The sequence below is a fragment of the Dendropsophus ebraccatus genome, chromosome 6, assembly GCF_027789765.1.
Source record: "Dendropsophus ebraccatus isolate aDenEbr1 chromosome 6, aDenEbr1.pat, whole genome shotgun sequence".
NCBI lineage: Eukaryota > Metazoa > Chordata > Amphibia > Anura > Hylidae > Dendropsophus > Dendropsophus ebraccatus.
This window is the reverse complement of record NC_091459.1, coordinates 36095092-36122715: the sequence shown is the minus strand read 5'-3', so window position 1 is coordinate 36122715 and position 27624 is coordinate 36095092. Positions and strand designations below refer to the sequence as shown.

At 40.5% G+C, this 27624-nt stretch overlaps 1 protein-coding gene across 5 annotated transcripts in view; it reads left to right on the top strand.

The window, feature by feature from the left end:
• ATG5 (autophagy related 5) overlaps positions 1-19684 on the top strand; it is an 85999-nt gene extending 66315 nt beyond the window's left edge. For all 5 annotated transcript variants that reach the window (XM_069974790.1, XM_069974791.1, XM_069974789.1 and 2 more), the window contains exons 7-8: positions 3433-3550; positions 19439-19684. In XM_069974790.1, coding sequence (XP_069830891.1) covers positions 3433-3550; positions 19439-19575 — 255 coding nt within the window. In that variant the 3' untranslated portion in view covers positions 19576-19684. The remainder of the gene's footprint in view (positions 1-3432; positions 3551-19438) is intronic.
• The last annotated feature ends 7940 nt before the right edge of the window (positions 19685-27624 follow it).

Below are 27624 nucleotides of genomic sequence, written 5' to 3'. Positions count from 1 at the left end.
TTACAAAGGTGGAGCATACAAGTGTCTATAACTACCTGTCCACCTCAGCCTTCCTTTTTAAATATTTTACATTACTAGGATCTTATTTTACCAGCCTGTTTACTATACGTTTTCTTACAGATTTTTTTGTATGTAAAATACTTTGATGATACTGTAGCGCCGCACCTAGAATTGCCCAAAAAGAGGCAACTCAAAGGAGCGTGAGCCAGCGAGTTTTTACATCAGTCACCAAATATCTTACCACCGCTTTCACGCCTTTTTACATTAAACAACCTTTGGCCGTTCAAGTTCGGAAAGCAAGATGGGTGCTTGTTTGTAGTGCCTTTACATGGCACCAGGAATCCAGTGGCAAGGCCGCACGAATGATCCTTGTATTGTTTGTGGGGCCATTTAAATACATTGCTATCGGCCACATACCCTGTTTACACTGAGAGTTCGGGTTTGAACGAACCTGAATATGCTTGAAGTTTGCTCATCTCTCGTGTTAAATCTTAAAGAGGCTCAGTCAGCAGGTTTATGGTATCCTACCTTAGGGTAGCATAAACTAGTGACAGAGAAGCTGAACAGAATGATGTATCACTTACATTGTTCTGTGCAGCTGATTCAGAGATATCCTCCTGATTAACTTGGAGGATAAGTTATCCGCTCCATTATGAGCTGGAGCTCAGTAGTCCTGGATATTCATGAGAACCAGAAAACTCCACCCACCAGCTGCTGATTGGCAGTTATCTATCCATGCTGTGTATAGGCAGCCAGCTGTCAATCAACAGCTGGAGGGCGGGGGGAAGAGGTGTTTCAAGAATTCTGTTCTGCATATAAGGAGAATGTAATACACCGATATGTTCAGCATTTATATCACTAGTTTATGCCGCCTTCATATAAGGCAGCATAAACCTAGTGACCGAGTCCCTTTAAATTCCCAGAAAACCCATTTACTGCTTTGTCAGTCTATACTTCTAGAAAAAAAATCTAAAATAACCTGAAACATCACTAAAGCAGAAGTGTAGGCAGAAATGATCAAGTTGAGGGAGTTCTCTGGTTGAAAAAGTTATAGTGGCATATGCTTTCTATTTTAGGCCTTGTATCCTTATAAGGAAATGTATACTTTACTATCACTATGTGATGAGGCAGATTTTTTCATAATTCAGTGTCTACTTTTTATTTAGTGGATAATATGCATAGTAAAACACGTTCACATCAAACAAGTACCCTTCCCTCCATCCTCTGAAAAGATGCTAGACAGACAGAAACCTCATTCCTAGATGGTTCCCTTTCACAGTGAGATTACTAACTGATAAAATGATTTTGATCTTTTTCCTGAGAAATGGATTCCCATTGAAGAAATACGGTTTTGTTAGAAATCAGTTTGCCCCTCACATTAAAGCGACTCTGTACTCACAATCTGCCCCTCCCCAAACCGTTTGTACCTACAGTAGCTGCTTTTAATCTAAGATCTGTCCTGGGGTCCGTTCAGCAGGTGTCCAAAAAAACAACCTTTAAACTGGCAGCCCCGTGCCCAACGGCCATGCCCTAGAGTGTTTATGTCCTAGGATTGCAACATCCTTCTTCCCCATCCTCCTCATCACTGGGAATGCCCCAGGACAGGATTTTTCCTATTCCTTAATTGTATGAACACTGCACAGGTGCCTTAACAATCCAGCTCATGTGCAGTGCTCACACAGGTGATGAATAGGAGAAATTGTTCTAGGGCAGGGGTGTCAAACTCAGGCCCTCCAGCTGTTAAAAAACTACAATTCCCATCATGCCTGGACGGCCAGAGCTAAAGCTTTGGCTGTCCAGGCATAATGGGAATTGTAGTTTATTAACAGCTGAATGGCCCGAGTTTGACACCCCTGTTCTAGGGGCTTTCCTAATGATGAGGGTGGGGAGGAGGGACGGAGGGGTGTTGAAATCCATGGGTGCTCTAAGCCGTGCCAATTTGACACAGGGCTGCAAGTTTAAAGGTTGTTTTTTAGAACAATAACTGCATCACTTGCCAAACGGACCCCAGGACAGATCTCGGATTGAAAGCAGCTATCTGATAGCTGTCAGGGGATTGGGGTAGATTTTGGGTAAAGAGTCGCTTTAAAGTGTCTTTGTCGTTAGAAAAAAAAAATTTTTAATTGGTTGGGATCCGAGTGTTCAGATGCCCATAATCTCTAAAACGGTCAGGAGAAGCACAGGGTATGAACTTCACTAACGGCATGAAACAAGCTCCATTAACCCCTTCAGGACCAGAGACAATTTTTTTATATCCAACCTATCTCAATGCGGTTGTAGCTACGTGATGCTATAACTTTTCTTTCTGATTCTGAGAGAGTTTTTTGTGACGTATTGTAATTTAGGTTAGGAGTAAATTTTGGCCAATATGCAAAAAAAAATTTTGCAAAGAAATGCAATTTTTTCATGAAAAAAAATGACAAAATTGGTATTTTTCTCATTTTAAATTTTATGGGGTCACCCATGTGTAATAATTTTATTGCCAGTGTCATTAGGCACATGGCGATCCTAAATATGTGTACTTTTTTATTTTTATCTACCAACATTTATTATTGTATAAGGGGCTATGGGGATTATATATGAATTTTACTTTAGCAATATTTTTTGGTGTTTTTTTTTTTTTTAACACTTTATTTCATTGTCCCACTATAGGGACTTCACTATGTAATTGCCTGATGACAGGCATATTGCATTGCAGTGCTAATCTGCACTGCCATGCAATGTGCCTGTAATAGGCAAAGCTGATCAGCTTCCGTAGCTGTGACACATGAGGCTTCGGGGAAGCCTCCTGACGTCACAGCAGCCATCAGGGTTGTGCGATCTCAATGCACAGCCCTGACTGGGAACGAAGGGAGGATTCTCCCTTCGTTTAGCACTATAGGTGCTGCGATTTGCACTGATCGCAGGCAGCACCTATAGGGTTAACTGCCGAGATCCAGGCTTGGCTCTGATTTCGTCAGGTGCCCGGCTCCTACGCCCGTGTCATCCCTGTCACGTACCGATACGTCCATCTGTAGGAATGTATGCAGAATTGGACGTTCCGGTATGTGATTCGGCGGGAAGGGGGTATCCAGCGAAAAGCTTTTTCATTCAAATCAACTGATTTCAGAAAGTTATATTAATTTTGTAATTTACTTCTATTTAAAAATCTCAAGTCTTTCCATACTTATCAGCTGCTATATGTCCTGCAGGAAATGTTGTTTTCTTTTCAGTCTGACCCAGTGCTCTCTGCTGCCAGCTCTGTCTGACACATAGTAACCAGTCAGATTCTTACTTTTTTGAGAGGAACTTTGGAAAAACAAAGCAGAACATTGATTGGTTCTTGTGGGGGTTGCTCCATTATTCGCCTGTTCTTGCTTTGATAAATATATCTATATCTTCATTGCCATTAGAATATAGTAGAACTAACCATTTCTCCGACTTTATTTACAGACAACAAGTGAACGTCCTTTTTTGCAAAAGCTGTTCCGGCCAGTTGCCAATGATGGGAAGCCACATACGCTTGGTGATTTAATAAAGGAAGTATGTCCTGCAGCAGTCACACCTGAAGGTACGAGTGCAGCCTGTCCTCAGTTACATATATCATTTACAGTTGATAAAGTGTTTGCATTTAGTAGCTGTTTCTTTTTATATTGCTGATAGTTTGAACTTTTGTGGTTTTTACCTAATTAGAGGGGTTATGCTGAATTGAAAAAAAAGCTGCTTTCTGTCAGAAACAGCACCACTCTTGTCCTCAGTTTGTGTGTGGTATTGCCACTCAACTCCATTGAAGTGAATAGAGCTGAATTGTTATATTACACAAAACATAATGACAGGTGTGGTGCTTTTTTTCCCCTTAGTCTTGGATAACACCTATAATCTTTAACTTTAAACATATAGGCGGAGATTTATTAAACATGGTGTAAAGTGAAACTGGCTCAGTTACCCCTAGCAACCAATCAGAGTCCCCCTTTCATTCTCACAGACTCTTTGGAAAGTGAAAATGAAAAGTGGAAATGTTTGATAAATCTCCCCCATGGAGTATTCTTCGGCAGTATGGCAGACTTGAGAAAAGAGAAACCTTAATGGCGGTGTAAAATGCTTCTCCTCTTAATCTCAAAGCCTTAAAAAGGTTGTCCGGAGAAATATTAAAGGAGAAGTCCAGCGAGTTAAAAAATGTCTCAGCTATCTGGGTAAGATAATAAACAACCACTAATTACCTCTTCCCGAAGCACCCGGTCACCGGAAGGAATTTTTCCCCAGAGTTCTGATGTCGTCACTCGGGGGGATGGGGATGGGGGGGAGAAAATACCTGCTCCGGCTGATGGATTGCATGCTCAGCCAGTCAGTGACTGAAGTAGTGTCCCGCAGGAGTCCAGGAGCGGCAATCCAGCACTGAAAAGGCATGGGGATAGGTAAGTAGTGATTGTTGATTATGTTCCCGCCACCCCTACCAGCTGAAGAATTTTACTATCACCTTTTAAACTCTTTACTCTGGGTTTCCTAAGATATAATTAACCTCTGCATGTGACAGAAAACTATAACCAAGCCATTCTTAGTAAATCTGGGCTACTATGTTAGTATAGCTACTCAATAATACATACTGTACATACAGGAAAACTGCTGCTCAGGCCCTGTCTCTGTCAGCCATAAACTTTTATTATTGAGTAGTTGTTCTGATTACTTGTCATTTTACTTGTTTGCTACTTCCTCTATTGTAAAGCACTGGAATATCTTGATGCTATATAGATTAAGATTATTGGGATGAATTGGTTGTCTGTTCAGGACATCTAACTTTCTTTTTTAAAGGGGTAGTGCGGCTCTAAACATTTATTCACAAAATAACACACATTACAAAGTTATACAACTTTGTAATGTGTATTATGTAAGTGAATGGCCCCCTTCCCCGTGTTCCCCCCCACCCCGGAAGTGTGGTGCATTATACTCACCGCATTACTGTCGATCCCCGGCCGCCATCTTGGCACAATGACGTCATCTTTGGGAGGCCGGCCGAACTGCTCCAGCCGTCCCTCGTGCCGCCCCCCCTCTGCCGTGTCATCAGCTGCTCAGCCGCGATTGGCTGAGCACAGTTATATTTACATAACACACATTACAAAGTTGTATAACTTTGTAATGTGTGTTATTTTGTCAATAAATGTTTAGCGCCGCACTACCCCTTTAAGCTCCATATACAAAGAACTGTAAATGGGATAGGGGACCTTTTCATAACTCCCCTTTAACTAGTACTTGGTGTATGAGGTCTATGTTTGTTAAATCAGTCTCCAAAACAGTCTTTTCAGCTTTTATTTATGTCTGTAAGTATCACTTTGTATGGCGGCACGCACAGAGGAGGGATAATGAGAGTGCCTGCAAAGACACCTGTCTGCGGCCTGACATAGGGAAAACCACAGACACTTAGGAATCTAGCGCTTACAAAACATTGGAACTTTATAGAAGAAAGCAACGTGCAGGGGATCAAGCTTGGTTTTTCTTGTCAATAATTGACAGGCCATAGGGGTGGAGCAAAGAAGAGGTAAAAGAGACAAGGTACCTGCAGCTTCATGTGTATGAAAAGGCAGCTATTATACATGTCTCTTTGAAGATTTGGAAGAGGTAAGATATTCCTCTTTGGCAGATGAAAGAAGGCTTTTATTATCCCCTCTGTTTGAAGATCTGAATATTATCACCTCCTTTAATTTCTTGGCGAGCAGTGCCCCTCTTTTGTTTTGTTTTTTGTTTAATCTCTCATGTGTTACAATGTTTAGGCCCAAACTAGTTAGTACAAAGTAAAGGGATTGGAATGTACCATTGGGTCCTTAGTGTGTTTGTGTGTGTGTGTGTGTGTGTGTGTGTGTGTGTGTGTGAATTATAGGATATTATAGTTAGCGACTATCACCAGTAAATGTGCTGTTCATTTAGCAAGTTGTTTAAAACATTCTTTTTATTGCTACCTACACAAAACTTTTTGCAATCAACCCAGCTTTCCCTGACCGCACATTTTCTAACTTGCCACAATCCCAAGAACAGAGGTTAAAGGAACAGTCCCGGAGGGATGAAGCTAAAATCTGCTTGTGTTCTGCTCTTTAACCCTTCCTGTATTGCAGTATGTAAGTGAACTTTGGGTCGCCTACATGCTGCAGCAAAGAAAAAAATTAAAGGACAACTCCAGCCGGTGTCTTCATTTATTCTTCACTTCCTAGTTTGGGCTTTCCCATGATGCACTTTGTCTCCTGTGATGTCTAACTGACTCTGTAGAACTTACAGCTTGCTCAGCCAATCAGAGCTGAGCAACCTGAGTCATCTGACAAAGGAGGCTGGCCTAACAGTGCATAGACCCTCCTCCCCCTTGATGATGTCATTGTCACAAAATGGCTGCCACAGAACAGCCTGGGGTCAACAGTCATTAGGTAAGAATGAGTTTTACTTCACTTTCTGGTGGGGGTTTGAGGGGGGAAAAGATATGGAAGGGGGGCAGATAGGTGATTGAAGCATATTACAAAGTTATATAACTTTGTAATGTGTTTCAATTACTGGGAAAAAGCTTTTCACTTGAGTTGTCCTTTAAACAGAGTGACACAGGACATTTCTGCTTCATTGCTTCTGCACTGCTAAGATTGGGTTGTGTGGCACCGCAGTCCCTGGCTCTTTTTTGAACATTGAATTTGTGATTTAAAAAAAAAAAAAATCTATTTGTGACCCCCGATAATGACTGAATTAAACAAATTTGATTAATACTCCAGCCCCATTTAGGGGGCAGTACAGAGATCTCTATTGTACCCAGGACTGTATGTGTAACCAGGGTGAACCCTCTACGTCTACGTCTAGAGGAAAACAAGTTTCTACACCAGCAAAAGTGGGTAGTCTTTACTGTAAGAGCAGTGAGACTATGGGTTTTTCTTTTCTCACCGTTCTTTCTCCGTTTTTACTATTAAATTCAATGGACTTTTATTAAGCCGCACCCAAAGGCCAATTACTAACCCCAAACTACAATGATGTACAAACACCAGTCATTACACTAAGGGGAGACCAGGCTGCTAAATGTCCGTTAATTAAGACTCAAAATGACGGATGTCATTTTAAACAGAGCTGAAAAAAACGTGTGAACATAGCCTAATACAACTGTGTATTCTTATTGCAGCAACTATAATAGTATCCTGTCCTGTGCGTGTCTTGTTTTCATATGGTGTTTTTAATGGTATCCAAAATTTTGTGGTACAGTAGGTCATAAGCCAGAAAGCAGGACAGTTTAATGGCTTACCACTGCAAATATTTTAGCTTTCAGAGGTGTACTGTATATCACCAAAATCTAAAAGGGATTGTCTAAGTTTCGAAAAACTGCTGCTTTCTTGCAGAAACAACCACAGATTTTGTATGGTGTTAACACCTCTGTTTCATAAAAGTCAAAGGAACATAGTTTCTTTGGGAAAAATGTGTTTGCAGTGATATGTGATATGGCAGAATCAGACGCGTTGTTTTTAAAGCAACAATCCTTTAATTCCACAGGAGTGTGGCAAACATTAAGCCAACAGAACCGCTATCGTATGTGTGTGTGAACACCTTTTAGTTTGGATGAATATTCATTTAACATTTATAAAAATAGAGAATGCTCATTCATGAATGTATGGAACAACAGAACAAGTTACATTTTGCCTTAATTAGGTAATTTAAAGGGCCAGTAACCAGTAATAACTGTGGTAGAAAATAATAGAAGGTGGAATTTGAGAGCAGCTATGACTGAGAAACTCTAGAGGAAATTGCCCCTGTCTGAGACGCTTTCCTTTTAAGATGGAAACTGTTTACTTCACACAAAGGGTTTGTCTGTAATCCTGGCTTCACCTGAGCCAGGTAAAGGTTTCTGTTGATGACATCAGTAGATTCTCGGAATACCAGAAATAGTCTGAATAACTCTGTCTACCTTTCTTTTATATGGCAGTTTTATAGATTTTTTTGTTTTGTTTTGTTTTGTTGATACATTTAATTACAATTGTAATATTCAAGATATAAAAACGTCAAGAAGGCTTCAGGTTTAAACTCCTTTGTGCAATTGATGTATATGGATAATAAAGCTTTATAGTATCCATATCATTGCACTTACTGATTTATGCCCTGTATTATTATTATTATTATTATTATTATTATTATTATTATTTTGTAGTAGTAGTATTTTTACATTTTAAGGTCAAGCCAATGGTTACCAGGCCACATAATTATGGGAATTTGGTGACAAAATCAAGCTATCCCCTAACTTATTGCGGGAAATCCAACTGGTGGAACCTCCTGCGATCTTGAGAACAGCCCCCCAAGTCTTCCTGGAGAGTGGAATGATGGTCATGAATGCATATCGGCACTTCATTAATTTTCTGTGGGAGCCACCAAAGATAGACAAATACAATGCTTGGCTATCTCAAGCAGTTCCCATGGTAAATTAATGTAGCGGCGGACAACATGCTCACATTTGGAGGGGTGAGTTGACGCCTTGTTTTTGGGATCACAGAGGATCCCAGCGGGCAGACCTCCTATGATCTATTAATTATGCCCTATCCAGAGGATCTTGTAGGACAACCCTTTTTTCAAAGCATAACGTGGTGTTAGATGAAAAATAATTATAGTGCATTACTATGCACAATAATCATTTTTCTAAGTTACTGTCACCTACAATTTGTCTTCTGAAGAGATGTGTTTGCCATTAGAGTATATAATAGAGCATTTTGTTGAGGGTGCTCATGCCTGCCCATAGTTTGGCAGCAGACCCTTTAATCAAAGGAAGAGCTTTAGTATAGAAACACGTATTGTTTTATGCCAGCATATTTTTCTTGAAACGTATGATGAATAGAATGAATAGTGTTATTAGTAATTCACAGAGAGCAATATCCAGCCTAGGCCAGTAACCATCAGTGACTAGTTTCCCCATGACTGAATATTAAAACCTAACTATCCCACAGCTTGGAATTTCCTGGTGGTTAAGCCTGGGAAAAGCGGTCTTATCAACCATGTCTGGTCATGGGATTATACCGTTAGGAGTCCATGGTTATCAGCCAATCTTTACGCACTTTAACATGCTTGCAAATACAGAAAAGTTGAAGAGAACTGTACAATACTGTAGGATGACTTTTCAAAATTCATGGAAGAGAGGGAGACCTTGTAACAGTAGTGCTTTATTTTAACCATGTTTTATGTCAATGGTTAAATGTGGAAACAAAATTTTCATATGCTTGTTTGGTTTACATGAGTTTTATTTGGCTGTGTACGTCATGTCTAGAGCCATAGATTGGGTCTCTCACTGGAGATGGGAACTATGGAAAAGTTCTGTCTTATAAGGTATAGCTGTACACATTGGGGAGTGGATAGAACAGGCGCTCAAAAGCCTAATGCTGTGCCAAATTCAAAATAGATTCAGAGCGGAATGCTGCACAAGTCATCTTGGAACTGTGGAAGTACACCTGCAGCAGGCCAGATATGTGAAAGAGAGTGGGTTGGGATGATGCAAGATAAAAGTGGCACAGGTCTGGAACTGTATTAGTTAAAGATGCTATTTGTTGGGTGGTTTGGGTTTCTTGTAAAATGTGGACCAAAATTGGTCTTCTTTGGTTTCTTGTAAAATGTGGACCAAAACATAAAAAAACGTAACAACTTAAGCTGACATCGTAGTAAAAATCACTTATTTATGCCGGAGGATCCTGGTGTCAATCTGGAAGGATAAAAAGAAAAACAAGGGACAGCGCTCCATGGTGTGGATCAGCTGGAAAAAGGGGTGAAGGGATAGAATATGGTAACCCTCACCTGATAGAGTTGTGCTAAACAGGAGGCACAACTCTCGGAATAGCATGGAAAGTATAAACCTGTCAATTGCAGCCCGTCCCGAACTCCACCAAGGGAATAATAAGGAAAACACCACCAAACCCCAACAATGGGGATCCAGGCGCAGGTCCGACTAATGGTAACTAGATAATGTAAAACCATAAAGGTTTATTAAAAAGACCCAACGTGTTTTGCAACCGTACCAGTTCCTTTTTCAAGAGTCATATAACATTACAGGAGAGACACACAACACAACTTGTACCAAAAAGGAACATCTCCCTCTATACAGCCCCCATCGGACAGACCATTAGCAGGTTTGGTTTCCAATACCATCTTTATGCTGATGACACCCAGTTATACACTTCTTCCCGTGACGTCTCCCCTGCCTTCCTGCAAAATACCAGTGACTGTCTATCCGCTCTCTCTAACACTATGACCTCTCTGTTTCTCAAACTTAATCTCTCTAAAACTGAACTTCTTGTATTTCCTCCCTCTAACAAACCTAAACCCGACATCTCACTCTCAGTCTGTGGTACTAGCATCACTCCTGTGCATCAAGCTCGATGTCTGGGGGTTTTGCTGGACTCTGATCTATCCTTCACTCCCTATATCCAAGCTCTTACTCGCTCCTGTCATCACCATCTCAAAAACATCTCACGAATCCGCCCATTCCTCACCACTGACACTGCTCAGACTCTGACTGTCGCCTTGATCCATTGCCGTCTTGCCTCCTGTAACTCCCTACTAATCGGTCTTCCTCTGTCTAAGCTCTCCCCTCTCCAGTCTATCCTGAATGCAGCAGCCAGACTCATCTTCCTCTTTAGCCGCTATACCGATGTCTCTCCTCTGTGCCAGTCACTGCACTGGTTACCCATTAAATCCAGAATCCACTTCAAGCTCCTCACCCTCACCCATAAAGCCCTCCACAACTCTGCCCCTCCATACATCTCCTCCCTCATCTCCACCTACCATCCTTCCCGTGCTCTGCGCTCTGCAAATGATTTAACCTTAACATCTTCCATAATCAGAACATCTCATTCCCGCCTCCAAGACTTCTCTTGTGCTGCACCAATTTTCTGGAACTCCCTACCCAAACACATCAGACTCATACCCAATACCCACAGTTTCAAGCGTGCCCTGAAGACTCATCTCTTCAGGCTCGCTTATAACGTTCCCTAAACTGTTTCCCCCTTCTGTTGTTTCCCTTGCTCTATCTCTGACGGTTCCTGCACTTTATATGTTTACCTGCATCAGACGTTGGCGTTGTTACTGGCTCATCCTGTAATTCTAATTATGTACAATGGCTGGACCATGGACAAATAAAGCACTTATGCCTGGTGTCTATGAAAATTATAGTCTGTAAGCTCCAACGAGCAGGTCTCGTCTATACTCTGTATTTTGTATTTTTGTTATTTTTCTTTACTATGTTCTTATTTATTCCAATTTAACTGCGTATTATGTACCTCTGTACTGTATGCATAGAAAAAAAGCGCTGCGGAATCTGTTGGCGCTATACAAATAAATTTATTATTATTATTATTATTATTATTATTATTATTATTATTATTATTATTAAGATAGGTGGAGCTACTCCACCCATTAACTGTATATGTTTTGTGAAGCACTTTAGGACTTAACCCTGATGGGTGGATGAGCTCCACCTATCTTATTGACATCACTATTTCTTTTTGATAAGTTGTCTTGTGTGTCTCTCCTGTAATGTTATATGACTCTTGAAAAAGGAACCGGTACGGTTCCGAAACGCGTTGGGTCTTTTTAAAAACTTTTATAATTTTACATTATTCATCTGGTCACCATTAGTCGGACCTAATGTGGACCATGTCTAGTGGGCATTTACCATCTTGATGATATTGTCAGCAGTGATAATGATTACACTGACATGTAATATCTTCAGACAGCTCTCTAATGTTCCTTATTATTCTGTTCTCTAATTGTCTGAAGTAGAAATAGGCGCAACTGGAGCATGCTCGAGTCCGATTGTTCGGCATTTGATTACCGGTGGCTAAAGCAGTTGGATGCAGTCCTAGGGAGTCCAGAAAAACATGTATATGGCCTATGGTTATATCTATGTTTTCTCAGACTCCTTAGGACTGCATCCAACTTCTTCAGCCTCCGGTAATCAAATGCCGAACAATCGGACTAGAGATTACAAGCATGCTCGAGTCCATCTGAACCCGATCGTTCGGCATTTGATTAGCGGTGGCTGCTGAAGTTGGATAAAGCCCTAAAACTATGTGGAAAACATGGATAAAGTCATTGGCTGTATCCATGTTTTCCAGACAACCTTAGAGCTTTATCCAACTTCGGCAGCCACCGCTAATCAAATACCGAACGATCGGGTTTAGATGGACTCGAGCATGCTCGAGGTTCGCTCATCTCTAATTATTACAAGATTAGACGTCTGTCATACTAAATAAGGGTCCTATTACACAGAGCGATTTTTACCGATTAACGATAAACGATCGCCAACGAGGTTCACCATATTACACAGAACAATGGGCGTTAGTTACGAACGTTACTACGATTGTTATTGCGATCGTTTATTCCTTCTGATCCCAGCAAAACAATGAACAATGTGCAGTTACACTGAACGATTAGTGGAAAAGTGCGGAACCTGAGTGAACGAATGTGGAATTACAGCAAACGATTAGCGATAATTTTAGGTTTAGATCTAAATCAACGGCATGCGAACGATTTTTCAATCGTTGCCTGCAGTTACACAGAACTACTATCGTTTAAATTCGAACTATATAACGATTTTTCGCATGATAATCGTCCTGTGTAATTGGGCCCTAAGAGACAGTAACCTCACCATAAAGGGCACTAATAAATGTATTGTCCTTGTAGAATCTCTTTGTTCTTTAACTTTTTCTCTTTTTTTACTTTTTTGGTGCCGCTGTAACACAAGGTTTGTATAGATGAATAAGTAACCTTTCATTACCACACCTTTTGTACAATGATAGGAGCATTTATTCCCATAAAATGCTTATTGCCCACGTGTTAGATTTTTGTCTCTTGATGTATATTTTTTGGCCTGAATGTGCTTAAAAGGTAGCTTTCAGACTCTTGTTTTTCTGCCTAAATGTCATCAACCTCCAATCCCAAGCAGTGAGAAAGTCTGGTTAATGCACGAGCCTTGACACTATGTAATCCTGACATTTGTCTTTTATACAGTGTGTGCACAAACAAGGCAGTGATTAAATGGCCCGGCCTAGCAGATTACATTAGGGAAGCCATAAGCTGCAGAGAGGAAAGGACCTGGGGATCTTCCTTTTGACCTCAGGAACTGGAATTGTCTTGTGTGACCTGTTGAGAAAGAAGTAATTCAGTATACTTTCCTCTTCTCTTAACAGTTTCCTTTATTTATATAAACGCTGCAGAATCTAGTTTTCGGGGCCTGGTAGAAAAGTATCATTCATCTTTCTTATAGTATTGTATTTGTGCACAATTTTTCATCCGTCCTGAAATGTAAACTTTAATTCTCTACTTTCATACTCTACCTATACTCGGGGACCAAGCAACTGGAAAATTAAACATTACCTTATATGTTATACATGTTCCTCTGTAACAGAGTACCATATCTCTGCATGTAGTAGCTGCTGCAAGTGCTCTACAGTAATGTATTGTGTGATTAGGAAAGCTTGCACAGTAATGGAATATTCAGGAATCCACAATTGCTTTCAGTTAGGAAATAAGGTGTTTATTGCTCATAGTTTGAAAGCTTGCAGATCAGTCCATTCGTCTAGCTGAATATACTTTAGGCATGGCTTTAGGAGCATCACCCATCTCTATTTTACCCTGCACTGTGTCCTTATAGGTTATCCAATAATATATAATGTATCTGTAATACCGTCACTGTAATAACATTCTTTTTAATTCTAACATGTTGTCAGGCTAGCTACTAAGAAAAGAAAGCCAGCAAGAAAATCCTTCTGTTATCTAGGGTTAGGGCCTGTTCACATTGAGTAAAACAGGCAGAAATTCTGAGCGGAATGCACATTGCAGACTCCAATCGGAATCCCGCCTGCCTCCCTGTCTCAATGTGATGTCTCACGCACCTCCGCTCTCCACTCAAAGAATGGACATGTCAATTCTTTGAGCTGAGAGCACAAGTGTGCGAGACATCACATTGAGACAGTGAGGCAGGCGGGATTCTGTTTGGAGTCTGCAATGCGCGTTCCGCTCGGTATTTCTGCCTGTTTTACTCAGATACATTATATATTATTGCTACTGAAAACAAGACTACATGTGTCTATGTATCACATAGCTGCCCATTTCATTTCAGTGGATACTGTGTAAGGCTATGTTCCCACACAGTATTTTTGCTCAGTATTTTAGTAAGTATTTTGATATTTAGTGGATGGTTTTAATTTAACGACAAATAACAGCCGTTATTTCAAAACAATGGGCGTTGTTTTAAAATAATGACTTATTATTTACCATTAAATGACGGCAATTCACTAAATTTCAACAGTGTGTGAACATAACCTGTCTGTTTTTAGTCCACTCCTGGTTTTGGTTGCAAAATACTGAGCAAAAATACTGTGTGGGAACATAGCCAAATACTTCATTATCCAATTTAAAAAAAATCTTTATTATAACAAGCATATTTATTAGCCTGGGTTCACACTGCATTTTTGCTTCCCGTTTCATGGGGATAAAAATGCAAAAACGAATGCAGTTGTGGGCCATCAGTTATGATCCATTTTTTTCCATTTAAAAAAAAAGTATTGGAACGGATCCTTTTTCTTTTTTCCTCCAGATACACAAAAACATGGTTGACCATTGTTTTCTGTACGTTAAAAGTAAAATTTACTAATGAATCTGTTCAACGAACAGCAAAAACGCAGTGTGTACCTAGTCTTAGGCCTCAAAGGAATTTGAAAATAAAGGAATCAAAGACAAGATGTCGACAATATGTCTGCCCTAATCACTAATCACAACTTCAAGTATTTCACATGTGCCATTTCAGTAAGTTTCTCCTAGCTTCTACAAATAAAAAAATATATATATAATAATTTTTTTCTTAAAGGTACTCGGGGGATGGGAGAATCAGTTCCCAAACTCCTGCGGGTTCATTTACCGCTGCCCAGAGTCACTTTGACACCTCTTCTGCAGTTCCACACTGTCCAACCGTCCCTTCTGTGGTTTTCGTTGACTTCCAATAGGGTGCTGCCCGGGGAACTACATTTCCGGGCATGCTGTGTGCCTTGTTAATTACTTACACAGGGGGCATATTGTTTTTCCGATGTCATCTGTGGGCCAGGTTAGCTAGCGCATTGTATATCTAACCTGGCCCACAGACACAACGACCATGTGTCCTCTGTTTCTGAGGGAGGGGGGGAGGACTGCTCTAATATGGAAAGGATTAAGATCAGTTAAATTTGTGCATCCAGAGTGAGCAAGTGTCTGGGCAAAATTCAGGGAAACTGCGCCATACATATAACACATGCTTATTAGACAAAATCAGGTATTAGGATGGTGCATTGGGGAAGGTTAATTTTTGCCTGCCTAGAATACCCCTTCAATAACAGTTTTCCAATGGCTGTTTACAATTTGTGTTGTCAGTCCTTATAATTAGTGGGGGTCCCAGCACTCCAACACTTGTCCCCTAATCTGTAGCAGAATAAGTAATGTGAATGGAAAAAAAAATTAAATATACATTTTTAAAATGATAAAAATAAACCCCTAACTGGTAAAAACTAGAGATGAGCGAACCTGGAGCATGTTCGAGTCGATCCGAACCCGAACTTTTGGCATTTGATTAGCGGTGGCTGCTGAAATTGGATAAAGCCCTAAGGCTATGTGGAAATCATGGATATAGTCATTGGCTGTATCCATGTTTTCCAGACAACCTTAGAGCTTTATCCAAGTTCAGCAACCCCAGCTAATCAAATGCCGATCGTTCGGGTTCGGATAGACTCGAACCCGAACCCGGTTCGCATAGACTCGAACCCGAACCCGGTTCGCTCATCTCTAGTAAAAACCCATACATTTGCAGTAGGAATAACAGGAATGGCACAGAGTTTGCAGAATTGTTATTTCATGGGGAAGTATTTACTAAAACAGAGAGGTCAGGAGTGGTGACAGGTTCCCTTCAGGGGTTAATGTGCTATCTAATTTTTCACAAGGAATTACTGTTTAAGATGAATGACTCTTACAACCACGGTTAGAGGAATACATACTAACTAAGTTTAACCCTTGGACCATTACTGTCAACCTTTTAGAACAGATCTTTATTTATTTTGTTTTGTGCTAAGTGTGATGATCTATGTTGCAGATGATATATGTGCAGATTGCTTTTTGCACTTTCTTTTGGCAACTAGCCCAGTTCATTATTTGGAATTAGCTTCATGATAGTGTATTATTATTATTACTACTACCCCTATTTTTTAGAAGATATTTTACTAATCGGCTAACTCATGGCTTTGTACATACCACCTACTATTTGTTCCATACACCCCCTCAGTACAGCTTCGTCAGTTCAGTTCATTTACCAGAACCAAGCCGTGTGTCTTCCTTTAACTTCCACCCCTCATTCTACACACGTTATGCCGCATCATACTACCTCAAAAATATTTGGCTGTTTGCGTCACCCAGATCTAAGGATAAAAGAAACACGTTAATTGGCAAGATATTTTATTGGTAAAGGGATTGTGTGACCCCTGAACATAAGCATTTACAAACTTACTGTAAAATATTTACAATAAAAAAAGCCAAAAAAAAACTAACTTTGCAAATCTGAATATATATATATATATATATATATATATATATATATATATATATATATATATAAATAAAGCTAAATGATTGCAGTGCAGTTCAAAAAATTTCCTCATCTCATGAGAGTAACAGCCCTCTCAGCCAATCACTGGCCACAACGCTGTCCCATCCTATTTAGCGAGTGGTTGGCTGAGTGGGCTGTCACTCTCAAGACAGTAGTGACAGACCACGCGGTGCTGCCCAGTTGCAGACAATTATTGGCTAAACAAGCTGGAGATGGCTGAAAAAAGGAGACCCGGGGGAGGACAGGCAGGTGAGGAAAACTTTTTTTTTTTGTGATTTTTAGGTGTGCGGGTGCCATCTTTCTGAACTTGTTCCGAACTTTGCAAAGTTTGGAACAAATCTTTGATTAGGAAGTTTAGTTTGCTCATCTTTTAATGATGATTTTACTTCCAAGTAAGTTTGGCCAAGCTAAACAAAACATCCTTGTTAACAGGGGTCATCTGTCATTTAATTGTTGGATAGAATGTGAGAACAAGTATTTTTAGCCTCTTTTACTGTACTTAAAGGGGGTTCTACTTTTATTTAAATAAAGCTTTAATTACTTAATAAATTAAAGGTTCCATAACTTCCTAGTATAGGGAATGTATCAAAGGTTTTTCTTTTACACACTTTTGATGTTAGAGTACCAATTTCAAAATATGTTGCATAGACAGATGTAGGATGCTACCTCTTTATCATTGAGTTCAGGTATTATAAGAGGTCTCACAGGTGTATAAAATCTGGCACCAACCAATGCAGTCTGCCCTACAAACATTTGTGAAAGAATGGGTCATTCTAAACAGTTCACTGAATTCCTTTATGGCACAGAAATAGGATGGCACTGCTTCTACAATGACCTATGAGTGGTATCTTTGAAAAGTCAAAGCGTTTAGGAACTACAGCAACTTAGCCACAAAGTGGAGACCATCTAAAATTATAGAGAGGGGTCACTGAAGCCCGAGGCCCATAGTGCATAAAAGTTTTTAAAAAATAAAGTTGCATTCAGCGCAAATACAGCTTGGTCCCCTGACTATAAAAAGGAAGAGGCTAAAACAGTTGTCACCCTGTATATACACTTGCATGCATTGCCGGTAAGAAATAATTTTGAATACCTGCCGGCTTGTATTGCGTATAGCGATCGCAGTGGGGATTTTCATTGGCTCCTGATTGAGTTGTTGGATGTCGTACTGAAGTCCCCTTGGAGTCCTGTGTTCAAAAATCTGTTGTGGAGGCGCCCCTGCTGGTGGAACGCTCTGAAAAATCAACAAGACTCCTATTAGCATTGATTTAAACTGAGGAGGTGAGTGACGTCACTATTTGTAGTACGGATCCTTGTTTGGCCCAAACAAGGATCCGTACTACACAGTGGTGATTTATGGACTCCACCAGTTTATAAGAAATAAATGCTTTGTAAGTATTATTTTAGGTCTAATATTACTGTAGCTGTTTTTGTTATATTGATCAGTTTAAAAAAAAATTCTCCAAGATACAATATTTTTATTTAAAATTTGGGAGAAATCTTGCCAGAAGTGTACTTTGTAGTAGCATACTCATAGAAAGTAAAACTAAAGAGACGGATAGTTTTGTAGTGGTTTCCAGCGCTGAGATCTCTTCTTCTGGGTTAGCCTTGTGTTTCGTTAAGTCTCCTCTATGTAATTTGCTTTTGTCCCAGCAGAGAGGTAAAAATAAAGTGTCTCTTCTCCAGCAATGGTGGTTAAAAACCACAACAGATTTATAAAGATAATGCCTTTTAAGTCACTGAGATGGATTCCTAACCCCGGTTCCCAATCTGTCTGCTCTGTGGAATGTGCATTATACATTTTTGGGGAGCTGGACGCATCTATCTGTCCATTAAGGTTTTTAGTATGAATGTTTAATTGCACCAGAGCCACTGGAAAATAACTTTTCCCAATAATGAATGTGATTTATGAAGTTTGTGTATACTGCGCTTGAGACGTCTCCTTCGAGGAAGCATTCCATGGAGTTTGGGCAGACAGAGTGACTCAGCTTCAGTTTTCAGCCCTTTTAACCAAACAGCTCACAGTGCATCTTTGCCCCTGCAGTTGGAGTTCTGGAGACTGTCAGATGAATAATTGAAAATGAATTTGTAAGGCATGACAAGATGGTCATCATTGAGTCACAAACACTCTTTTTTTTCTATAATTGTTCTTAAAATTAGCTAAATCATAAGAAAATTGTTGTGGAGTCATTGTACTGATTATAGTTTGTGTGAACCTATATAAGTAATTAGTTTGGTTGTAAATCTAGCTGCCATGAATCTCGTATTCAGTGTTATATTTAAGACCCAGTGTACTTGGCATTTTGTGTTTCACCTTAGAGTGAACGAATATAGAGTTAACAATTATTTTAGGGTCATCCACAAGCACCGCCACTCCAGGGTGCCAACATCTTTGCATTCCTTAGTCTTAAGGCACTATTCCACAGATCGATTGGCCATATTCAGCAGATATCGGCCGTTACGGCCAATAATCGTCCCGTGGAATAGAATGCAACGATCAGCCGTCGCTTTTGTGGAATAGGAGCGGCGGCAGTAGACCGCCACTATCCTCTATGAGCTGCCCGGACGATCTAGCGATCACTCGGCATGTGCTCTTGTTCGAAGAAACCCGAGCGTGTTTGAAGTTTGTGCAACTCTAGTATTTACCATTTGTTTTTGTTTTTTTTCGGTTCGTAGTACTTTTAGTGCAATATTATAGAGTTTACGCACGCTACAAACTATACATTTCAGTTTTATGCATTGTGATCTAATTTTTTTCTATTAAACTAGTTTTCATACATGATTACCATTATGTCCAACTTGTGTCCTATGTTTTATTACTTGATGACTTTATTTCAATGTCTTTGTTTCTAGATGGAGAAAAGAAATATCAGGTGATGATTCATGGCATAGAACCATTGTTGGAGACCCCACTGCAATGGCTAAGCGAACATTTCAGCTACCCGGACAACTTTCTCCACATAACTATCGTTCCTCAACCCACTGACTGAAGGATAAGATTTGCATAAGGAAAAAAAAAGACCCTTACACTTGGACAGGATGTTCTACGATGGCTTCGCTGGTTGGCGGGGCCGCTTTCCAGAGAACAAGAAGTCAGATTGTCCTCAGAACTTGAAGTGTTTCTTGCTCCGCCACCACTTGAGCTTCATGTAAAATGGAGAATATTCTGGAGGCTTTCTGTTGAGTCCTAGCCAAAAACAGACGTACTCGCGAGCCAGGGACAGTATGTGCCTCCCCACTTCTAGTTTATGGTAGCAAATGTGTTGAATTATTATCCCCACTGATTTACTTTGTACAGCCAGGGTTTAGTATTATATTAAAAGGGAAAAAAATTATTGGCCTGATTTTGTTATGCAGAAGTCAGTTCTGAATACTGCAGTAAATGTGCGTCTCAGCTTTACTAAACACTTACAACAAAGCTGTTCAGTGCTGGCGGAGTACCTGTTTACAATACACTTCTAGGTATCATACAGCAGAAGTGTACAGCAAGCATCCTCATTCCTAAAATATAACCTGAAATACAGATTTATCCGATTCCATCAGTAACCTGCATTTAACACCTTGTAAGCTGAATGGACTACTATTTTTTTTATTACTGCATTTATGGTAATAATCTATAATTAGCAATGTGAAAGATGTAAAAGAACTATACAACTACATTTACAGTCGTCATTAAGTTTTATAGTTTTCCTTGCCATAGAAGGGAAATGTAATTTTTTGAAGTGTAAAGTGACGTATTGCTCATTTATTGCTCCAGTCACAGGCAAATCATGAAAAAATCTAGATCAGACTAATGGTGCGTTTACAAAGAGAGATTTATCTGACAGATCTTTGAAGCCAAAGCCAGGAACAGACTATAAACAGAGAACCGGTCATAAAGGAAAGACTGAGATTTCTCTTCTTTTCAAATCTATTCCTGTCTTTGGCTTCAGAAATCTGTCAGATAAATCCCTTGTGCTGGTGTGCATTAGTTGCTGCTACCTGTGGCCAAGAAACATTGCCTTCCAAGAGGTAGAGAGTGTGGAGCGGATATGTCAAAATGTTTGGGTTGGCAATGTTATCCAAAACAGAACACTCAGCCTTTGATTCCTTACGGCTGTAGAAGTTGGATGCAGCCCTAGGGTGTCCTGGAAAACTTGGGCATACAGCCATAGGCTATGTTCACACTACGTAAGAGACCACTCGTTCCGTGACACGGAACGGTCGATCTCAGAAATGATCATTCAGTAGCGGCTGGATGATCTTTAGTGCCACGGAGTTCTGATGTTTGTGCATCCGTGCGCGCCCACATCAGAACTCCCCACAGCACACTATAGTGCGTGCGGCCGGAGCCGCTCGCTCCACAGTGTGCACTGACAGGGTTTTCTGCGGCTGCTATTCAATGAATAGCGGACGCAGAAAACTGACATGTCAGTATTTTACGGCGCCACTAGGGATCCCAGCCGGAGTGTATACTATGTGTGTACACTCCGGATGGGATTTCCTCAGAAGGCAGCACTATGTAAGTTCTGTGGGAATCACGGCTGTTGTAAGAACGGCTGTGATTCCCACGGAACTTACGTTGTGTGAACATAGCCATAGGCTGCATCCATGTTTTCCATGCTGCCCAAGGGTGGCATCCGAACATTTTGACAGATCCACCCAACACTAATATTAGACCTCTTTGGAGAACAAATGTCCCAAGTGCCTGATCTCCTAATGGCCCAGTTTGGAACCTAGTGCACACTCAAGTGAGTGGGGTATTCCCATCTCCGAAACATACCCCTATTTACAGTGTTGGAGACAAAATCTGACTGGTGGGAGTCCAACCACTGGGACCCAGAGGACTTCCTTGCGTTCTCGTGATTAGTGGTGGTATCATTGGTAGGACCACCACTGATAAGTTTATTACTGAGTGGGAAATGGAGATACCCCGTTACTTGCCCTGCAGTTAGAACGTCAGAATTATTCTACTTTGTAAAGTTTCATTTTCTACATATCCACAATCTCTGAATCTGTCATTTATTGTATAGTTATTTATTGTCTATAAACCCTTACTTGGAACATGCTGTCATTTGTGTTACACCTTTAATGACAACAAAATTAAGGTCTAGAAAAGCATAGATTGAAAAGCAGATTATCCTGGATGATAATATGATAATATTAGAGGGGTACTCCGGCAAACTTTTTTTTTTTTTTTTACATTTCTTTTAAGTTATGCAACTTCATTCAAGAAAATTTAAATTTAGAGGTTTTTTTTTTGTTCATGTTTCCATTGACTGGCAGTAGAAAGAGCCAACACTGACTCTGCTGTCAAGAGCCTGGGTCAGGAACTGCAGGGCTTTAGAAGCACAGTTAGGTATCGCTTAAACTTCTGCATGTGACTTCTGCTACTACTGCTGCATGCGGTATATCTAGCTGTTCCAGGACCAGGGCTTCTGAAGCACTGCAGTTACCAACACAGCCCTCGGTGGCAGCCCCTTACTGTTGACAGTCAATGAAAACATGCTAAAAATGACATTTCCATATATATATATATATATATATATATATATATATATATATATATATATATCACAAAATTATTTAACTTTATGAAAGAATTATAAAAAAAAATAATTTGTTTTGCCACAGTAACCCTTTAAGGAAAGAAGGTCTAGTACTGCAGATCCATCCTTTTGAAAATAAAATAAATTATCTCTTTTATCTATATTTAAAATGTATGCTTAGGCCACATAGAAATAGAAAGAAAAAAATATAGCTACTGTACCTACCCCTGATCCCTGTAGCTCCTATTTATCTCTTTGCCCTCTAGTTACCTCTTCTCAGATGAGAGCTAAGCTCGGGACCTGCCTACTCAGCCAGTCACTAGCTGCAGCTGTATCCTGACTCGGCCAGTGATTGGCTAAACAGGCAGGTCCTGCTCTGAGCCCTCATTTTAGGAGCAGGCAAAAGAGATGGGTGGTGGGGGAACAGGTGGAAGATATGTATAGCTTATTCTTTTATTCATCTTTCAATTTTTATGCTGCCCCAGCAATTTACGATTTTTAAGAAACCCTGAATACTCTTCTAATACAGATGTGTTCTAATATCAGACACAGCCAATGGGCTAAAATGGCACTTATCTGCAAAAAAAAATTCCTAGTCATTGATGTACCAAAAAAAAACCTAACTTGTAAACTGTGATGCAGTTGCTCATAGGAACAATGAAGTTACATTGTCTGCCGCTATATTAAAACAAACATAAAAAATGTGATGCGCTAGCTACAGTTGTGTTTGCACTTTTTTGTTATTTTACTTGCTCATTTATGTGGCTCTCCATTATACTGAACCTATTTTTTGTAAGACATATTTTGTATATCTTGGTCTACACTTGCCTCAGTACCTTCCACTTACTTTGCCAAAAGGAACATAACCAGACTCTTTGCTGTAAGCTTAAAGTGTCACTGTCTTTCATTTTTTATTTATTCAATCAATAGTACAGGCGATTTTAAAAAAACGTTGTAATTGGGTTTATTAGGCGAAAAATGAATTTTTATCATGAAAAAGCAGTTTGAAGCTCTCCCCCCTGTCTTCATGGTTCTTTTATGGGGAGGGGAGGGGTTGAGGGAGATGAGGCACCAAAACAGGACAACAAAGAGTTAATTTACAGCTACATCACCAGGCTATCTCCTCTGAAGTCAGCACTGACCTCTGAATACCGGCTTTCACACAGGTCCCGCTGTGTAATCCTTTGTTCTCTGCTGGCGACTAATCTCCCTCCTCCCCCCTCCCCTTTCCATAGGTTAAACAGGGCTTGACTGAGGTAAAAGTCGAGATTTCCTGATAATGAGCAGTGATTGAGAAAGAGAGAGGGAGGGGGGGGGGCTGGGAAAAGTCTTTTTGAATGCAGATTATGGCATATTTGTCTAATAAACCCAAAGTTTCTTAAAATCGGCTGTACTATTGATTTCTGCAAAAAAAAAACGACAGTAACACTTCAAAGGAAACCAATTCGTGTGATTGTGCTGATATGGTTCCCAGCAGCACAGTATAGATCTACTGTGCAGCTCACCAGCCACATCTGCAGTGGTAGCTTCACAAAGGGGTAAACAATATTTTATTAGGCCAGGAGAGAGGTGGCAACTAGTCATCTGGACGGGAAGCCACCTGTAACTAGTCACTGCTCTCTGCCTGACAGCGTGCATTATGGAAATGATTGACAGGCAGAGAGACCCATTGGTGGCCTTTCTGTCTGTCAGTCATCCCCCCAGAGCACGCAGACAGGCAGAGAGCTGCTCCCCGCCAAGAAGACCAGTTGCTGGCCAACTCCCTGCCTTGCACGGCGTAATAAAACATCTTTTTCCCCTTTGTAAAGCTACTGCTGCCGCCGCAGCATTTTCCGCGGTCTGCACAGTAGATCTATACTGTGCTGCTGGTTCCCATCAATAGAAAAGTATCTCTATATCCCATACTATTGTTATTACAATGATTTACATTCATTAGAAAGGGAACGTTTTCAATTGTCTGTAATGAAACAGCTGTCTGTGTATTACATTTTGTTGCATCTATTATTGCTATGCTTCTTTTCCAGAATGCAAAATATATTTATAGGCGTATGTAAATTGTGCATCAAATTTCTAACAGCAGATTCTCACAACTCTCTCTTCAATCATTCAATCATTTTTTTTTTCGTGGCATATTTTCAAAAATATAAATTTGTGTATCCTTGAATCCTTACTGCAGTAACTGTATTAAAGGGGGCTGTCTGACAGTTTTAAAAAAGAAAGAAAATGAGCGAGAAATGCTCTAAAAGGGAAAAAAATGCTCTAAAAGGGGAAAAAAATGCTCTGAAAAAAAAAAAAAAAAGGACTCACCTTTTCAATCTTTTGCCCATTACTCACAGATGTTCTGGCAGTCTCCTGACGTTCTTTGTTTGTCTGTCTATGAGCCATCCATCATGTAATAGAGCTTATATCGACTTGTGATCATTTAAGTTTGAGTATGGTGTATTTACCTGGCTTCTCTTTGGGCTAGGAATAAGCCTTTATACATTGACAGGTGGCAGGATACCAATACTAATCAGCCATTAAAAGGCTGCAGAACGTCCTGCCAAAACAGCTGAAGAGCCACAGAGCTTAGACCACTTACATGAATGTATAAAGTCGTCCCCCAATCTGCCAAATGTATGAAACTACAAATAAATACATAACGAATGTGAACATGAAAAGGATTAGAATAATCTATATACGGTACATAACCAGTAGAGATGAGTGCAAATGGAGTCGGATTACTGGGCATTTATATACCGGTGGCTGGCGAGGTTGGATGCAGCCCTTGGGAGTCCTGGAAAACTTGGGTATACAGCCATAGGCTGTATCCATGTTTTCCTGGCCGCCCTAGGGTGGCATCCAACTTCCGCAGCCAAGGTAAAGGTTCGGATAACGTTGCGTAACCAGACCATTTTGACCGATCCACCCAACAATAATAGACCTCTTTGGAGAACAAATGTCCCAAGTGCCTGATCTCCTAATGGCCCAGTTTGGAACTTAGTGCACACTCAAGTGAGTGGGGTATTCCCATCTCCAAAAGATACCCCTATTTGTTGAGTTTACTCCTCTTGAGCGACACCATCCATGCAAGAGGTTTAATATTTGCTGCAGTTTTTGCAAGGTTTGTTCCAGATACAGCCTTTCTTGATTCACCCATTTGTGTACAGCTTGTTGGTTTTATAGAAAATGATATTCTAAATTCATAGTCAGATCCACCCTGTCCATGGGGGCTGAAGTAGAAGCCTACCTGAGCCACCAACATTCTTGAATGGGCCAGTCACCAACTACTGTTGCCATCTCTATGATGTGTACACTCTTGTTCTACCTGAAATGTTGAATGAATTCCCTCTGTATTGTCCACACTGATCTCCACGTCTTCTGATGTGTAGACACTAGGAAATGACCACTCGACTAGTCACTGAACAGTGGGCCACCTCAGCCATTGACTGTGTGAGCCGGCAGTTTTTACAGTGTTGACACATTAGAGGAAGTGATGAGCACTGGGACCAGAGGCCATTGGAATGCCTGCCTGGAAAACATCTTCAACCTTGACACGCCTAATGTGAAGGCTATGGTGTACGATAAAAAAAGCAAACAGTGGCTCAGATTTATCGATCTATGAAACAAAACCTGATGTAATTTGCCCATATCAACCAATTACAGTTCAGGGTTTATAGCATAACAAGTTGTCACCAAATTAAACCTCAACTGTGATTGGTTACTCTGGGGAGGTTACACCAGTTGTTTTTTTTTTAGTTAGAGCACTACCTATTGATCAGCACAATCATTTTTCACTATTTGAGAAGCGGATATAACGTATTCTAAATAGTTACATCTCCTTCAGCCATTAGCTGTTAATCCGACCTGAATGCACCTTGTTAAAGTGTGGTAGATGTGTTTCATCAAACCTGACAGGAGGCAGTGGTACACCACCACCCAACATAAACATCAGTCTTGTAGGCCCCTTTCATATACCTTACTAACCAATCTGATATCATTAGGGCAAATTGTTCTCATTGTGATAGCATTCCTGCTTTTCTTCTGTCTTAAAGGTGTTATCCAGTGCTACAAAAACGTTGCCACTTTCTTCCAGAGACAGCACTCTTGTCTCCAGCTTGGGTGGGGTTTGCTGCTCAGTTCCATTGAAGTGAATGGAGCTTAATTGCAAACTGCACCTGAACTGAAGACAAGAGTGGTGGTGTCTCTGAAAGAAAGTGGCCATGTTTTTGTAGCACTGGATAACCCCTTTAACAACAAAGAATTCTACTAATCAGAATTAAAAAGGTAATCTCTTTCCGTACAACACAGATGTTTCTTCAAATGAAGGTTATATTGCTCAACGGTCAGATTTGACCTTGTGAGAATGAATTTCATAGCAAAATAACTTTTTTGTCAACAACATATAACGGAACAAAAAAAAATAAACTGTGTTGGAAACTAGGAATATTTGATTGTCTGCAGAGGGTTTCTTCATTTGGTGCCTTTTCATGTTGCTTTTAAAGGCTTCCAAGGTGTGTGTGTGTGTGGGGGGGGGGGGGGGGGGGGAGTCTGTTTGTTATGGGTACTGAGTTCCAGAGGATGATTTTCTTTGACGTCAGTCAGGTACCATATGTGGCCAAGTCTTCAGCTGTGATGTGGAGAAGGGGAACCAAGGGGAAGTTTTAAAGGTGAAGGTACAATAAAATAAAAATAAAAAAATAAGAAAGGCAGGGGGGTGCAGTACAACGGAGATATGGGGATGGGTAAGTTTACTTTAGTCTTATCTTTATTTTTATTTTTTCCTCCATCCCCTGCCTTTTAGGGTTTTTTTTTTGTTTGTTTTATTTCACAGGACTTCCCCTTTAAAGTGGTAATTTCAGGAATGTGCAGTAGCCTGGTGTGAGCTGGGCCTGATGTTTGCTTTTGTGTGCCACACACGATTGCTTCTCCGCTTCTGGCAATTCAGGAGTTAAGCTGGGTTCTGCTGGACTTGATTATGCAGCTGAGTAGTCTGTGTGATTGACTGGTTTCTCTGCCTGTCTGCAACTTGGAAGATCAGAGCGCCGGTCCAATGGGGATCCGGACCGGGCTCTTGGTTAGCATAAAAGAAAGCTTGAGGCAGTCTCTCAGCGCTGGCTATTAGGCTTCATACCGTGGTATACCTTGCCTGTTTGACTATCCCATATTATTTGTTTGTCTTGTTCTGTGTGCACTTATCTAGCACAGGGAACATCTTTGTGGTTGTCCTCAGCCACCTAGGGACAGTTGAGGCAAGTAGGTAGGGACAGTTGGTGGGTCCAGCATTAGAGCTCACTGTCGTGTCTTGTCCCTGCCTCCCCGTCCCTGACAGGTAATATTTTTTTGTGCTTGCAGGACACAAGGTATGAAAGTAATGAAGTGGTCCTGTTTAGTGTGTGCAGCCTTAAAATTGCTTAAATGTGCTTTTTTGTATGTATTAAAGTCTCCCTTGGGGATTTACCAGTGGCCTTTCTTATTTGAGTTTTTATTTTCTGTTTTTCAGTCTGTGTGTTCAATTGTGTGAGAGGAGTT